We start from the raw sequence: 17,814 nt of genomic DNA, 5'->3' as shown, positions 1-17,814 counted from the left end.
TTGGGCTGGAGAGGTGGCTCAGTGGTTAAGAGCATTGACTGCTCTTCCAGAGGTCCTGAGTCCAAATCCCAGCAACCACATGGTGGCTCACAACCATCTGTAATGAGATCTGATGTCCTCTTCTGGTGTGTCTGAAGACAGCTATAGTGTACTTATATATAATAAGTAAATAAATTTAAAAAACTGACCTCCTGAGCTCTCAAATATAGCACACTAGTCAATTCAATATTTGGGGCCCAAATATTGATAATTTTTTACACTGTAACAGACTCATGTGTGACATCATAATAAAAGAGGAAGCGGTTTTAAGGCAAGGGTTCAGAACTACCTCTTGCAGAATCACTGGGAGACTCAGTGACCTGCCTCACCCTGTCATGGGTTCTCCTTCAGATCCTGTCTCCCTGTTTTCATCTGTTTGTTGGCTTCATCCTGTAGCTTAGAAGATGTTCCAGAGAAATGACAATGTAGACACACACGAAGGTCATGTGGGAAAAGGAAAAACATAGGAAGGGAAGTGACAGTAACAGAAAGCCGGGATGCGGGTTGTTTCCTGTATTTTCTGACTATTCTTGCTGAATTTCAGTTTTGAGAGTGTGATACAGGTACACTCTTTAAAGGGGTGTGCTTATTTTATTTTTTAAAAAACACTTCAAAAGGTACATTTCATTTGGAAAAAACAGAAACAGAACCCAGCTACTTTGAAGGCCTAGGAAAGAACACCCCGTGCTCTTAGCTTTCCAGTGGACATAAAAGCCTTGCTCCTGAGGACAGAAGGCTGCCCAGGGCGGGACATTGGCCCAGACATGCCCACTGTTGTGCTCATTGGTAGAAATATCTAGCCCAAATTAGAATATGCATGCCTATTTTTTTTTTTTTCTGAGAAGGGATAACTGATGAACCCACTGAGTTCCATTTTAGCCACTGGATTTGCTTTAGTCATGAGAGGCAGGCAGCTTTCACAGGAGAAAGCTGTTACCATATAGGCTGACAATAAAGGGTAGATTCTGTTAAACCAAGTAGGTGAAAGTCCTGGCCATGGTCATCAGAGCCGTGCTTTTAACAAAGATCACAGATGACTTGTATACATGCTAACGTTGAGACTGTCATCTTGGAGAAGGACATTTCCTATCAGCATGAGTGTGCCTGTGGAGGGTCCAGGGGGAATTGTCAACTGTCTGTGGCCACAGGGTAAGCAAAGGCTACTCTGTGAACTTCATGAGATCCCTCAGTTTCACTGTTAAAGGCAAAGCACCTTAAACGAACAAGCAAGCAAACAAATAAAACTCCCTTAGATTTAATTAATATTTTCAGCCACAAGAGTGTAAATTGGACTTCTGGATTTTTGTTTTTTGGGTTTTTTTTTTTTTTTTTTTTTTTTTTTTTTTTTTTTTTTTTTTGTAATCCTTGGTATGAACATTCATCTAGATGACAAGCTGCCGGCTGGATTCTGCTGGACTGTTACCGCTTGTTCATTTCAAGTGGGAGGGCAGAAGCCATGCAGCAAACAGTAATAGCAGTAATAGCCTGGTGCATGGGTCCATGCATGTGTATGTATACAAGCGTGTGCCTGTGTCTGTGTGTCTTTCTATGTATCTGTGTGTGTGTGCTGTCATTTAAAAAGTGTTAGTGGTAGCCTGTAATCCCAGCAGTAGGATGGAAACAAAGATTGAGTTTAAGGCCAGATTCTACAAAGCAAGACTCTACCTTTCAAAACAAAGGAAACAAGAACCCATTCCCTCTACCCCACAAGAAGAAAAAGGAAAACAAAGAATTTGATTTTCAATGTCTCACCTCGAAAAGCAGAGAGCCCACTCTTGTGCCAAGTGTGAATGATGATGGCCTAGAAACATGGATTCAGACGGCTGTCCTGGGCCATGTGACCCAGAGGAAATGGCTTCATGATGTTATTATAGCTATAGAACACAAAGAACAAAAGAAAGTCCTAATTCAGGATATATTCCAAGTGCCTTATTGGGAAGCTTGGGTAGGAGGCTTACAGAGAAGCCAGGAACCTTCAGATGTGATTTGAGAACTTAACACATCCCAAAAGGGTTTACCTAGCTATGAGGTTAGGGCAGGCAGAGGTGGGTAATGAGTAAGTATTAAGGGTGCTAGAGACAGTCTATGATAATTTGTCCCTGATCCTGCCATAGTCCTAATCAACCACCCTATGGCACCTCAGGACAAATGCAGCTTTTATTCTAGGACCTTGATTCCTATTCACAGAAAGTGTCTTATACACATAACTGACAGCTTACCAAGCAAATAGGCTTGTCTCAAAGGTAAAAAGAAAGAAGGGTACCTCTGCATCTTTCTTTTAAATATTATTTTATTTATATGAGTACACTGTAGCTGTCTTCAGACATACTAGAAGAAAGCATCAGATCCTATTACAGATGGTTCTGAGCTACTGTGTGGTTACTGGGAATTGAACTCAGGACCCCTGGAAGAGCAGTCAGTGCCCTTAACCACTGAGCCATCTCTCCAGCTCTGCATCTTTATGTTACTATCTCAGTACATATATTCCAATCTGTTAAAGATATGAGGAAACATTGCTTCAACATCTTAGAATTATGGTGGTTTTGTTTTAATGTAAGCAAGAAAGTATAGTGGTAGTATTTAGAATAGCCATACTCCTAGAACTGATTCGTAGTTAATCATTTTAGGAGCTGTGTGCCATCCCAAAAAGTTTCAATTAACGTCTCAAGATAATGGTTTTATTTTTCAAGAGCAAAATGAAATGAGGCATTCACTTGTGCAGCAATTCAGAGCTCTGTTTTGAAATACGAGGTAACATCTGAGGTGTGGTGTGTATGATGAAAGAATATTGGCTGGATAGATGTTATATTTAGGAGGTCAGTCGTCATACAAATTAAGGATTAAGGTATCATAGATTTTATACATGCTATTCTGACTTTCTATAGAAAAACAAAGGTCTTGGTCACAGGAACCAGCAGTTTGCTTTGTGCCTGCCTAAGTGACTTACTAAGTGACTGCCACCTCTTGGACATAGTTAGTAGAGCTGAGCACTGCTTTTTTTTTTTTTTTTTTTTTTTTTGCGTTAGTCATCACATGACCTAATTTCCATGGCATGAACCATCTGGTAAATTTCAGAGACTTCAAGGTATTTTGGAGAAAGTTGCCAGCACCTCATACTGGAAGTTCATAATAGCTTAAGGGTCACCTGTCAGGGCTCAGAGCCAATCTGTACGCCCCATATTCCCAGTGCAAGCTTGCCTGGGGCTCAGTGTCTGGGCTGGGCTGGGCTGCGCTGTGGTCTGGCTCGGCTAGGCTGGAGGTGCAGCAGCCAGCAGCTGCAGACCGCCTCTGCTCGGCGCAGGGCTCGGCTCCGCCTCTCATTGGCTCTGGGCGGCAGGAAGATGAACGCCACTACTGTTTCCTTCTGATGCTGCGCTGACACACAGTGGGAAAATGTTTCCTCAGGAGCTGGCGCAGAAAATCAAGGGCTACCAGGAGCAAATTGCCTCTTTGAATTCCAAATGCAAGATGCTGACGATGAAAGCCAAGCACGCTACTATGCTGCTGACCGTGACCGAGGTCGAGGGACTGGCGGAAGGGACCGAAGATGTGGACCCCGAGCTCCTCCCCACGCCTTCTGCCCACCCCTCCGTGGTCATGGTAAGAATCAAGCCTGACACTCCAGCTAGCTTTGCTCTTTAGGCTGGAGCTTGCCTGGTGGTGGCCCAGGAGCCGTAGCCATGCTTCGTTAGAAACAATCTTTACAGCTTATAGATTCTAATGTAGGAGCCTGTTTCTTCATTTTCAGTGACTGACTGGGCAGTCAGTCAGAGCTAATCTTTAACCTGTAAACAGTGACAGTTGGGACTGTTAATGTTAGATTTGAAGTCCAAGGGCTGCCTTTCATTCATGAGCAATTTTGCAATAACACTGACCCACTTTGTGTTTTATTTTGAAAATAATTCCTTTACACCACAGGGACATGAGAGTCATGACATATATTTAACGGTTTTCCCATAAATATACACACATACATATACATATATATTCCAATATATATGTGATATATTCTAATATATGTGATATATATACATATATAATGACAAAAATAAGGAAATTAAGAATCCAAACTTCAAAACTTCAGTTTGGGACCAAGAGACTATTTAATCTCCCTTTTGTACCATTATTTCCCCATACATTTTTGCAACGGAGTGTTTTGGTAACTACAGTATCTTCTGGCAATATATATTTTCCTCACTTACACTTACACTATGCCTCAGATAATAATTAACGTATCCCAAACCCATGTGGCCATGTGTGACTTTGGATCAGTGGTTCTCAACCTTCCTAACACTGTGATCCTTTAATACTGTTCCATTGTCTTGTGATGACTTCCAACCAGAAACTTATTTTATTGCTACTTCATAACTGTAATTTTGCTGCTGTTATGAATCATAATGAAAATATCTGATATACAATCCTTGGGGAAAGTCATCCGACCTCCCCCCACCAGGGGTCACGACCCACAGGTTGAGAAACACTGCATTCCTTTTCCTGGGACATTTGGTACTTGAGCCCTCACAATGGGCTGGGTTTTATTTCATAGACCCCTTTCTTTGACACCTATTTTTCAACTTATTTTATAAAGCCACAAATACACTAAATGGAAAGAGACACTCTTGATCAACAGCAAAATTCTTGGGTATGAAGTGCAGCCGTGGATCTGTCTGGTTCAGAAACAGTATTGACACAGTCGCCTGACGGCCATACTTTTGTAACCTAACACCCAGAGTTAATGTGTGAACTAATGTCAGTCATGCCAGCCTTGGCTAGGTAATGGTATCCTAGCTGTGTCTGTGGGGCTTTTGTGCTAACATAGCTAACTGATTTTTATGTCCTCCGGGCTATTCTGCATGGCAGATGACTGCAGGTCGCTGTCACACTCTGTTGTCTCCTGTCACTGAGGAGTCTGGGGAGGAGGGAACCAACAGTGAGATTTCCTCTCCACCTGCCTGTCGCTCCCCATCACCTGTGGCTAACACTGAGGCATCCGTTAACCAGGTACCCCCTCCCACTCCTCCTTCCCACACTGTGAGCTCTTGGTGGATGCAGTACTCTGTTGCCATCCTCATTGGTCTGTGGCTAGGAGTCCCCAACTTCATTGAATTTGGGTCCAGGGGCCACATCATTAAGTGTGATAGTCACGTAAATTATGGGAGTCATGGAAGGTGACCTATGTCGCCACCTCTACTGAGCTACTTGGTGGTGAGGTATGCAAACCTTAGCTCATGAAAATTATAGCCCAATATAAACAAATTCATTCATGTAAATTGAAGCCCAAAGAAGGTCCTTTAGAGGCCTTCTAGCCTCCTAAAGCAGTCACAGGCATGGGGTACTGTATCCCAACGGAGAGCACAGGAGTTTGATTCTATGGCTCAGTTAGCATGCATTGAGGACAGTGGTAGCACTAGCCAGGTCCTACCTTAAGTAGAAAACCTTACATTCATTTTAGGCTTTTAGTTTCTATAAAACGACGATGTGCCCTGTTATGGGCTGTGTTCTACCATGTCTTATATTAAATATAACATATTCTAAGTGGTGTGCCAAAACATTTAGTGAGACATATATGATATAAGCAAAATACTTTAAAAAATATTAATGTATGATAAGCAGTGATGTATTTTTAGCCAAAACAAATTTTGACAGATTTCAATGATGTTGCTAAGAAGTTATGTAACTGCTCATGAGCTAACATTGAGAGGGAGCACTAGTTAGAGCAAGTGTCTCAGAGATGGAGATAGAAATCCATCACTTTAGAAGAATGCTTCTTTCATTATGTCACTTCGATTTTAAAGCCAAAGTGTTGAACATGAAACTTTTGTGACGTAGAGGACAGCCATAAGTAAAAAAATGAGACATTTAGACGATATCAGAGTCTGTTGGTAGAGACTGATACAGTTCTGGGAAAGGTCTTAAGTCATCCATTCACCAGATATATTCTTAGCTGTGCGCGGTGGCTCACGCCTAAAGTCCTAGCACTTAGGAGGCTGGGGTAGGTTTCCCATGAGGTCAGCACCAGCTTGAGATCTAAGTAGTGAGTTTTTCTCCACCTTGAGTTACAGAGCGGAAAAGCCGAAGCTCAAAACTAACAAATCTAACCCCTGAGCATACCCGGCACAAGGTTTTCTGCCTGACACTCAGAATGGAGAGGTCAACAAGGATTGAATAATGGCAAGAGTAATAAGAGGAAATTAATAAGAAAAGGAGAAGTTCAGAGCTCCCTCGGTGGTTAAGGGAGCTGTTGCCCGAGCTCTGAATTAAAAATATGAATTACTCATCCCTGGAAGATACGGTTTCTTTCCTATAGCACGGATGTCACTAGAACCACAGGAGATGGACTATGGTCAGCTGGTTTATATTGTGAAATGATTACATAATGTTCTTACTGTTTTCATGTAGAACAATCAATACTGATCTTGACACTGCATGCTGTGGAAGTCTATGCCTTTTCTAATGTTTCCTACTTCTCTGCTACATCTTGGAAAACACTTTCAATGTACATGTGAGGGTGTCCAGTCATCACAAAACACATGCACATTTTCCTTATTATTAGTTGACATCCAAGATAATCACATCTTAAACTGAGCAAGGTTAGGGTTCCGATGGCTCAGTTTATAACAAGTCTCCCTGATCACAAGTTGTCATTTCAAGTCCATTAGGCAAACATCCACAGAGGGACCCCTGTTAGTTAGCAGAAGTGACCTAACTTGGGCTAAGGCATATGGCTTGGCTTTGAGGATAAACAATGGAGCCTTGGCATTGTTTAATCAAGCACATCTACAGACCATGTCAGTTGGCTAAATGTTCCCAGAGTGCAGTGTAAATCAGAGCATGGTGAGAAACAGTCACAGCTTGGGTAGCAATGCACTAGATTTCAGAACTAGTTCTGAAACTCCAGGAGCATCTGGAGGATGCCCTTTGGCTCCAGTTTCCAGACCGCCAACGCTGTATAGTACAGAATGTACAGCGGTCCAAGAAGAGCCAGCTATAGTTACGTAAAAATATCATATCCGTGAAGGGGCTGTGCGCTCGCTCTTTCTGTAAGTAGATCCCTGTTACATAACAAACAGATTCCCCCTCACAGTCAATGTACTCCCTCCTCTGAATGCGAGGGCGGAGAAACAAGGAGACATCCTTAGAGTTTGCCACAGGCTCATCCATCTCCCCAAACACAAGCCATAATCTGGATTCCACAGAAGAGTTGAGACAAATATGGTGTCGTGTCATTGGCCTCCAGGTCAGAAGCTCCATGAGATCACAGCCTTTCAGGGTCCATGCTGGCCCTCCCTGAGTTGTTCCTCAGCTCCTTCTGTGTAAACGAAAATGGACAGCAGCACAAAAATTATAAGCATTAAATGAGATGTTTAATTATCGTTACTCTTATGAGTGGAAAAATGTGGATCAAATCGGAGCCAAGTTTGTCCAGATTGATTTCCTTGGACATCTTATGCTTAGACACATGAGCACTGAGACACACATTTTTAATGGTGATTCCTCACTCGACCAAGCATTGATGGTAGCTGTTATTTATAGGGCTTCTTAGTGACCTACTCATTGAATTCAGGTAGCTCTCCCATAACAGACCCAGGTTTCTCACATATGTAAGACAATGGGCTTTTAACTCTATAAGAAACTAGTTGTTGACTACCCCCCCCCCCCAGAGTTCCCAGGGACTAAACCATCAACCAAAAAGTACACATGGACAGACCCATGGCTCTAGCTGCATATGTAGTACAGCATGGCATTGTCTGGCATCAATAGGAGGAGAAGCCCTTGGTCCTGTGAAGGCTCATTTCCCCAGTGTAGGGGAATGACAGGGTGGTGAGGTAGAAGTGGGTAGGTGAGAGGGGGAACATCTTTATAGAAGCAGGGGGAGGGGTATGGGAGAGGGGGGAACTGGGAAAGGGGATAACATTTGAAATGTAAATACATAAAATATCCAGTAAAAAAGATGGTACATCAATGAAGATTCTATCTATCTATCTATCTATCTATCTATCTATCTATCTATCTATCTATCTATCTATAAAGAAACCAGTTCTCATGTAGGCATGAGCCATATATACATAGAACCCAAAAATATTTTTTGTTGACAAATTGCATTCTAGCTCTTTTGGGAGGGCTTTATAATTGAGTATGTAATTGAGAAATTTTATTTAAGGCTGCACTTTGTTTTTTCAAGTTGGTGGCAGCTGTAGTCTCATAGTTCCACTTTCCCCAATATTCCAAGACTTCTGCTGGTACTCAGGCCACAGATGGAGCCACACCCACTGTTTTCTCTTCCACATACTTTTCATACCTACCAAGAACTCATTTTTAATTAGGGGAAGTAAGAGGCAGCAACTGCAAAGAGTTTTAGTACAATTGGAAACAGTTGGATTGTGAGGGGATGTGGGAGTCACACCATGAAGGGTGTCTTAGTTAGGGTTGCACTGCTGTGAAGAGACACCATGACCAAGGCAACTCTTACAAAGGACAACATTTAATTCTGGTTGGCTTGTAGTTTCAGAGGTCCAGTCCATTATCATCGTGGCAGGAAGCATGGCAGCACTCGGGCAGGCATGGTGCTGGAGGAGCTGGGCGTTCTACTAGGCAACCAGGAGGAGACTCAATTCTGCAGGCAGACAGAGGAGACCATCTCCCGGGATAGTGGAGCCTGAGTGTAGGAGGCCTCAAAGCCCTACAAGGCCACACCTCCTAATAGTGCCACTCCCTATAGCCAAGCATTCTGACCACCACAAAAGACCATATAAATGAATTTATGGCGTATGAATCAGAACTTTATCCAGAAGTGACATCAGTGAACCACTGAAGGAATTTAACTAGCAGCTATGTCCAGGACTTAGACCAGATCATTTTGGATCAATGGGCATACTAGAAGTGGGCACAGGGGTGGGGGTGGGGAGCATTAGTAACCTTCTTGTTGCTGGGACAAAATACATCACAAAGCAACTTTGGGGGGAGATGGCTTATTTTGGCTTTCAATTCCAGAAGAATCTGGTCTCTCATGGTGGGGAAGACAGAGCAGCAGACAGGGAAGTAGGTGAAGAAGGCTTAATGGTCACATCACACCTGTGTGTAGGAATCAGAGAAGACAGGAAGTGGTGCTGGCTATAAATCATGCATTGTACGTGTGCACTGTAGACATGAATTGTGCATAGTATATGTGCGTATTGTAGACTATGTGTCACAAGTGTGCATTTCATGTATGGCACACACATGTGCAAAGTAAATTTGGATGGATCAAGACAGTGATGGGGAAAAGAACCAGCAGCCATGTTGGTGTGCCATCAATGAACGTCGGGGGCTTAGGGGCAAGGTCAGCAGCAACAACAGGGACAGGTAGAAGGCGACATTCACTCTCAGTATTGAGCCAATACACAGAATAGATATAACTTGTTCCAATTTCAGAGCACCATGGGGTAGGGAAGGGGAAGGGGAAGTCAGCTAGAGTCCCACCCCCCAGGCTGATCCAATCCTGCCGTCTTACCCTTCTTCTGACCTGAGACAGGCCAGCCTCCCAGATATCATACTATTCATACTATTTCCTGCCATTACGTTTGTCTTCCTAGGTGGCCACAACCTTTCTTTGCAGATTTCCTCAATACATAGTTATCAGCAAGGCTCAGGGTTTTAAGTTGCCGTAATTGCCTTCACTAGCACAGCTGCCAAATGTGGAGCTTTAAGATAGCAACTGACAGCATACAAACACGGCTCCCAGCTTAAGAGTCAGATAAGTGCATATAGAAACCATTGAACACACAGGGACTGGGGAAAAGGTTCAGTCAGCAAGTGCCTACCAAGAGACTGGGGCCCAGTGCCTATCTAAACGCCAGGCAGGGTGATACACATCCATCATCCTGGCACCTGGAGGCAGAGATGGTGGGTCCCCGAATGTCAATGGCCAGCCAGCCAATCTCAGTCAGTGAGTTTTCATGACAGACTATGTTTTGAAAAATAAGGTAAAGGTTGGTCAAAGAAGACAGCAAAAATTAACGTCTGGCCTCCACATGCAAGTGCATACATGTAACACACACATGTACATATACCACATACATATGCTATTAAAAATGACACACACACATACATACACACATACATACATGCATATACATATATGTATATCAGACATACAAGAAATTAAAAGACAGTCAAAACCATGCGTTTTCTTTTTTTTTTTTTTTTTCCGGAGCTGGGGACCGAACCCAGGGCCTTGCGCTTCCTAGGTAAACCATGCGTTTTCAACAGTAACCTTGCGGATTTCTCAGGTACTTCCAAGAAATCAGCAGAAGGATGTTTGTTTTTGGTTTTTGTTTTGCTTTTCAAGGGTTTCTCTGTCCTAAAATTTGCCCTGGCTGTCCTTAAATTTGCGCCATAGTCCAGGCTGGCCTGGAACTCAGAGAACTACTTGCTTCTGCCTCCCACGTGCTGGGACTAAAGTCGTGCAACACCACTGTCAGGCATAGACTGATCTTTTAAAATTATTAGTTTCTTAGATTTTTATACCATTTAATATTTAAAATAATTATTTTTGTGTGTGACTAATTCACTTGCAAATCATAAAATATGGCTTTGTTTACAAAATTAATATTTCTGGATGATTCATATTTCTGAGACAGTCTCCTTTAGCACAGGCTAGCTTCAAACTTGGCATGTACCTGAGTAGCCTTGAATTCCTCCCAATCCTCCTGTCTTCTCCTACATTTAATCCTTAAAAAATCAAAACAATAACAACAACAGGCAAACAAACGACCTCAAAAAAGTCCCTTTCAATCCTCATTCAGAACATTAACCACTGTTGTGAACTACACTTTGGAACTAGATCAGGTCGTGCGCATCCCTTTTCGTATTGGTTCAATACAGGCAGAGTAGTAAATTAGAGGTGTACTAGATAAATAGAGGGGCCCCAATTAATTAGAAATGTCCTGCTTAAATAGAGTATACTGGCGAATTAGAGATGTGTTAGTTATTTGAGCAGTGCTGGTTAAATGCAGGTATGCTGGTTTAGTACAGATATTGTGGTTAAGTAGAGATGTGCTGGTTAAATACAGTATTCTGGTTAAGTAGAAGTGTGTTGGTTAAGTAGAGGTGTGTTGGTTAAATCAAAGTGTACTAGTTAGTTAACTAGAGGCATACTAGTTAAATATAGGTGTGCTGGTTCAATAGAAGTATGCTGGTTAATTAGAGGTATAACTGATTAAATAAAAATAAACCTGTTAAATAGGGACTACTGCATGAACAGTTTGCATTACTATTTTTCCAAACATAAAACAAGAAGGTACTTTGGCAACTTGAAATCGTGGTATGCATCTTTTCATACCAATGAGAATGCTAAGACACTTGTAATGCACTTGTTATTTTTAAAAATCTTTAATTTTAAGTGTTATTTTCCGAGAATCTTAGCCTACTGAGTTTATAGCACCCAACAATGAATGCAAATCTTAGGTCTTTCCACTGCATGAAGAGTAGTTTCCTAAGCACACCGAGCCTGCCTTTCCTACCCACTCTGACGCTATGCTCCCCACCCAGGACATTGCGTACTACCAAGCTCTGTCTGCCGAGGGGCTGCAGACAGATGCTGCGAGAATCGCCCCCAGTGCCGCGGCATCCCAGGAGTTGTATGAGCCTGGGCTGGAGCCTTCAGCGACTGCCAAACTGGGCGACCTACAGCGCTCCTGGGAAACCTTAAAAAACGTGGTAAGTCTTTCGAGCTTCGCAGACACCCACCACTCTGGGTATCGTCTTATGAAATACATGCACCGTTACACATCTAGGAGACAGTCAGATACCCTTGGGTAAAGCTGTGAGGAAAGAAATGTCACAACCTGCAAGATAAGAAGTAGGAAGCCGTTGGTAAGGTCCCCTTTCTCCTTCAGATCAGTGAAAAACAGCGGACTCTCTACGAAGCTTTGGAACGCCAGCAGAAGTACCAGGACTCCCTCCAGTCCGTCTCGACCAAGATGGAGGCCATGGAGATGAAGTTGAGCGAGAGCCTCCAGCCGGGCCGGAGTCCAGAAAGCCAGATGGCTGAGCACCAGGTAAAAATAGCAATCCCAATGACTTCAGCTTCCTGTGTGATAGAATCAGAGTTCACTGGCCTGTCAGGCTCCTGTTGGGAAGAACAGGGTTCTTGTTGGAATGAGCAAGATTATAAAAGCTGGGAGTCTCCACCACTTCTGGAGGGTGGGATCTGAGAAGGGAACAGAGGAAATCAGACCTGGATTCTAATTTTTAAAACCTACGTGCCTTGGTGTCGCATTGGGAATTTTTCTGATACTCAGGGTCTTGTCTTCTAGTTGCCAGATTGATTTTGTTTAGTTATGAGCCATTGTTGTAAAAATATGAAAATTATAACCCAAACTGGCCTCATTTGGGAAGGACCCCCCTCCCCCAGGAGTCAGTGGAAAGGAGTTGGAAGTTTTCATCTTGTGTTGTTCTGACTCCAGTCATTTTCAAAAGCTTATGTAAGTTAGAGAAAGTGTCAGATTTATGTGAGGAAAGAGCTGATCCCATAAATCTAATTTAGAAAGATGCTGTTAAAAATACATCAGCTTAAAAGTTACCCTAAGATACACACATGGGAGGTGGGCACTGCCTGTGCTCTAGAGTTCCCGACCAAACACAGTCAGTGCCTCAGTGTCCCTTACATGGCAAAACTGAGGTCTAAGGATGTGGAGACCTGGGCTCATCTGCGTGCTGAGTCCATATGGCATAGGAAAGTGCTGCCTAATACTGGCCAGGGCTCAGCAGCATTTGACAGCTCCCCAAAAAGCAAAGGGGGAGAAAGATGTCTCTAGTTGTTAATTGACCTCTAGGTGCCATATGTTGGCACATGTTGCTTTTGCACATAATCTAGATTCAGTTCCTAGCACCCATATGTGTGTGTGTGTGTGTGTGTGTGTGTGTGTGTGTGTGTGTGTGTATGCATGTAGACCAAACAGTCCTAGACATAAAAATAAATAAAGCATCACATGTAACAGAACTATAAAAAGCCAGGTGTGCACCAATAATTCTAGCACACAGGAAATGAAAGTCCAGAGTAACTAGGTCCACTTAGGGTGACCCATCACAAACAAAACAGGAGCTGGAGAGGTGGCTCAGCAGTTAAGAGCACTTCCTGCTCTCCAGAGAAGCTGAGTTTAGTTCTCAGTGACTACGCAAGTCTCCTGCTCCAGAGTGATTCAGATGTCCTCTTCAGACACCCCCAACACATGTGGCACTTACACAGAAACACATGTACACATAAACAATAAAATATAAACCTTAAGAAGAGAACAGGACCTCAGTTTTACTAGAAGAGAGAGATAAAAGTGCAGTGTGACAGCGTGTCTATTAGAGACAGTGCAGTTTACCAGCTTTAGAAATGAGGTTACAGAGCTGGGGCTGTAACTCACATGTCCAGCATGCTAAGACTCCAAGTTTGATCTCCAGGATGGACACACACACACACACACACACACACACACACACACACACACACATTCATACATGCATTTCTGTCCTATACTCCATTTGGAGTCTACTCTAAATGTGGACTTTATGGTTTGCTCACATGTGGTGTCCAGTACAAGTGCTTTCTTTTGCAATATGTGTCCTCTCAGTATAAGATAAAAATGCACACATCCCATGTAAAGATGGCATATTGAGAAATAGTGGTTTCAGGCTTTTGAAACTCTTGTAACTTCTTTTTTTAAAAGATTTATTTATTCATTATATATAAGCACACTGTAGCTATCTTCAGACATACTGAAAGAGGGCATCAGATTTCATTTAGATGGTTGTGAGTCACCACGTGGTTGCTGGGATTTGAACTCACAACCTCTGGAAGAGCAGTCAGTGCTCTTAACCACTGAGCCATCTCTCTAGCCCCTGCTTGTAACTTCTCAGGGTAGGTATTAAATACACAGGGTAGACTGATTTTAGACCTTTTGACAAACATTTTAGATTTCCTAGGGTCACTGCAGTCTGCCCAGCTTGGAAAACATGGCAATAAGTGCATGCACTTAAAAGTAACCTTGTTTTATTAGATCTTAACAGTCATAAGGACTATGTAGCACTCATGTGACTGTTGCTATGCTGTTCTCTCTGACTGTCATCCATTGCCTTACTAGAGCCCTCACCCTCCAGACATCCCTCTCCCTTCTAGAGGGTCCAGAGTGTCATGTCCTTGCCTGATGGTCCCGTTTTCCTTCAAGCAGCCAAAGAGAATATAGGATGACTTATCTAAGGGTGTTACCAGGGGAATTCGAGACTCACACATATTATTGAGAATCAGTGATCTGGGAGAAGGTTTAAATCGTTTTATTCTGTCTGTCTTTAGGTTACCTCTACCTCTGTTGGCAGCTTATCTTCCCTATAACCTAGGTAACTGACCACAGTTCCCTCAAGACCCTTTAATGGTCCTTCAGGAGGGATGCTCTGCAAGAAAACAGGGTCATGGTGGTTCACACCCTAGAGTTCTTACAGAGCATGCATATCAGCTCTAAGCAGCACTACCACCTCCCCGTCCATGACTATTAGTATGGAAATGTATATTGTATAATGTATAACAGGGGTCACTTCCACAACCAACCAACCAAAATAAACCACACAGATTCTGTCTACTCCAGCAATCTCCAACTGCCAAAGCTTCTCAGCCTTGAGAGGGAGGGTCTTTGTGAGCTCTTCCCCCATCTGTGCTGAAGTTTGAAGGGCTTAGCTGTGAGTTGGTGAGTTCTGACAACACCAATGTGCCCAGCAGACACTGTTCCCTAAAAGTGCTTTTGGTCTTTCTGCCTTCTCTTCTGCACTATTTCCTGAACCGTGTGTGTGCGCGCGCGCGCGCGCACGTGTTTGTGTGTGTGTGTGTGTGTGTGTGTGTGTGTGTGTGTGTACTCAGTGCGCACATTTGTACATACATGTGTATATATGTGCATGTGTGGGTGCACATATGTGAATGTGTATATTTCTGTGTGTATATGTGTGTGCACACATGTGTGCGTATCTCTCTGTGTGGGCATACATGTGTGTGTATATGGGGATAGTGATCTTGATGTCCCATTTAGGACTACATAGGATGGGCACTCACAGTTAGTAATTCTCTGAAATCTCATCAGCTAAAACTATACATTATTAGTAAGTATTTTGAATCAGAAAGACATCAAGTAACTTCTCTCGCAGTTGGGACAGTGCCTCCCATCACCACAGTGAGAAGACATAGCACATTTAATGATGTCAGTAAGCTAGGCACCAGGGCTTACATAGCTTATTCATGGTGTAATGGAGGACGAGGAAACACAGAGCACATGGGATTCGGTACAATTGTATACATACCCCCACTCTAGCACTTCCTTCCTGAGCTATCTTTGTTTGCTTTCAATGTCTGGGCCTGAGTTCTACAAATTCTGGGACAGAGCTGCCCACATGAAGAGCTGGCGCCCACACACTATCTAAATCCGTGCCTGGAGTCTGAAACAGGCCTTCATTTTAGATTTTCTATTTCTAAGTTCTAACTGAACAGTGGTGGAAAAGTCCAGTGTGCTCTTTATACTTTGAAAGAATTGATAGAAATGCTTCGCTTCTTACTTATTTTCCTGCCCTCTGTCATGAGGACTAGTTCTTGTTAATCTCATTCTTCAAAGGTTCCTCTAGACCAGTGGTTGTCAGCCTGCGGGTATCAACCCCTACAAGGGATCACAGGTCGTATATGCTGTGCACCAGATATCCTGCATACAACATAATTACATTACAACTAGCACCAGTGGCAAAATTGCAGGTATGAAGTAGCCACAAAAGTAATTTTATGGCTGGAGGTCAGCACAACGTGAGGAGCTGCACTAAAGGGCTGCAGCTTTAGGAAGGCTGAGAGCCACTGCTCCTGACTCTCGCCTCAATGTGCGACTCAGTTTGGTTGGCGTTTCAGGCATCTCTCTCTCCAGTTAGGGTCTCTACAGTGTATGAAGGGCACAGGGCCTGGTGCAGTTTGTAAGCTGGCTATTGTGTTTGAATGTACCTGTTGGTTGGAATTTGGGATTTGAGTCTCTTTCTATGTTTTTTTTCCATACATTTTTATTGACACTCATGAGTTTCATATCATCCACCCCAATCCCAGTCTTCCCATATTTGCCCTCCACCCTGTAAACCACCTCCAAGGTAACAAAAACAAAAATTAACAACAACAACAAAACGTCTCACCATGGAAGCTGCGGTGTGTCATGTGTGTCACACGGTATGCCTCTTTGCCAAAACAGCTTGCAGATGTTCATTGCAGTGAGTCATTGGTCTGGTTCGAGGCCTCTGGCTTCTGCTCCACTATCAACAATGGATCCTCAGAAACTCCTCTAGGATATCCTGCTATTTCCCTGAGTCATGGAGACCATGCAGCTTTGGATCTGCAGGGCCAGCCCTTTCACACTCTAGCATCTCATAGGTGGGGTAGATGTTATAGAGAGCCAACCCCAAGTCCTAGATCTAGGCCTGGCCGTTAGCTCAGTTGGTCAGTCTGCCAGCTCTCCCAGGCCTCCCAGGTAAGGGGTTCGGGCTCTGGGCATTTGGCATCTTTGCCACACTCTGCTCAGTGACAGGCTCTAGGATGAGCTCTGAGGCAATTTTGTTGTAACAAATAGAGCATGGGAGCAACCATACTCAAAAGTATCAACTCGAGAGTCTGCATAGAGTTACTGTTTTCTTTTGGAGTTGAATAAACATGAGTTCCATGTGGCCTGACTATTGAAGGATTGGGCTTTAGTGAAGCTCCAAGTATCTTGTATTGAAATATTAGTGGATGGGTATCTTAATGGGAGTGAGTATAATTTTCTAAAATTTATTATATATGTATATATAAGTATATGTGTGTGTGTGTGTGTGTGTGTGTGTGTGTGTGTGTGTGTGTGTGGTGTAAATCATATAAAAAATATCCATAGAGAAAAACACAACTCCTCCTTAATTAAATCTCACTGGATTTGGCAGACCAGGCCACAGTGAAGTCATGTATATAGCATGTGCACTGATCAAATCCTCCCTCCCTGCCTCCTCCCCCTTTCTCAGATCCCTTTCCCAACTTCTAGTAATCTCTAGTCACTTGTCTGACTCTGTTCCTGACACTCACATGCCCTCTTTATCACCACCAACCCCAAGAGGACTCTCCATCTCCCTCTCTTTTTGCATCAGGTACCGTGGGCCAGCTGCTGCCCATGAGCTCCTCTCTGAATTATGAGACTGAAAGTGTGTTTGACTAGCAGACGGATGTCTTTACATATTACAAAATGAAAACCACATAGCAAAATTAACGAATGCCTACAACTCATTGACATTTAAAGTGGTTACACCATACAAGCACCACTTCTATGTGTTTGTAAAATGTTTTCATTGCTCCAAGTAAAACCTTCCCAGTTGTCACTGAGCTTAGATGCTGGACCAGAAGTTGGGAAGATAGGACTTTCCTTAGTAGTATAGAACTGGCAGCTCCAGGGAGCCAAATCACGCTTTCTCTTACTGGAGAATATTCAGAGAAGGAGAGAATGAGATACAGACAGAAGCCAGTGACTTCACCACAACCCTGATCAGCCAAATCCACTGAGGTTTAATGAGGAGTTGGTGTTTTTCTTTCTGGTCGTTTCTTATATGGCTTAGGTACCTACCAACTCTATTATGAGTTCGAATTAATTCACTTAGATGTATTGAACACCCCCTAGGCCAACAGCCAAAAAATTGGCTTTTTATAAATATATGATTTGAAAGCCGCCTGTAAGTGGTATGAATCACCAGCACGCTGCAGAGAAAACAGAAATACTATTG

General features: G+C 43.1%; 1 protein-coding gene and 1 long non-coding RNA gene across 41 annotated transcripts in view; one reads left to right on the top strand and one right to left on the bottom strand.

The window, feature by feature from the left end:
- Positions 1-17,814, top strand: part of Syne1 (spectrin repeat containing nuclear envelope protein 1) — a 477,397-nt gene that overhangs the window by 319,326 nt on the left and 140,257 nt on the right. For 33 of the 40 annotated variants that reach the window (NM_001419849.1, XM_087580487.1, XM_087580506.1 and 30 more), the window contains 4 exon segments: positions 3,445-3,639; positions 4,900-5,040; positions 11,569-11,736; positions 11,916-12,077. In NM_001419849.1, the coding sequence (NP_001406778.1) occupies positions 3,445-3,639; positions 4,900-5,040; positions 11,569-11,736; positions 11,916-12,077 (666 nt within the window). 40 annotated transcript variants of the gene reach the window in all.
- Positions 3,897-16,316, bottom strand: LOC148006932 (uncharacterized). Its single transcript, XR_015649193.1, has 3 exons — positions 16,213-16,316; positions 11,865-12,148; positions 3,897-7,348 (listed from the first exon to the last, which is right to left on the bottom strand). It is a non-coding gene; the product is annotated as an uncharacterized LOC148006932 (long non-coding RNA).

The sequence above is a fragment of the Rattus norvegicus genome, chromosome 1, assembly GCF_021556685.1.
Source record: "Rattus norvegicus strain SHRSP/BbbUtx chromosome 1, alternate assembly SHRSP_T2T, whole genome shotgun sequence".
Lineage (NCBI taxonomy): Eukaryota > Metazoa > Chordata > Mammalia > Rodentia > Muridae > Rattus > Rattus norvegicus.
The sequence above is the reverse complement of the archived record's forward strand: the minus strand, read 5'-3'. Positions and strand labels throughout refer to the sequence as shown.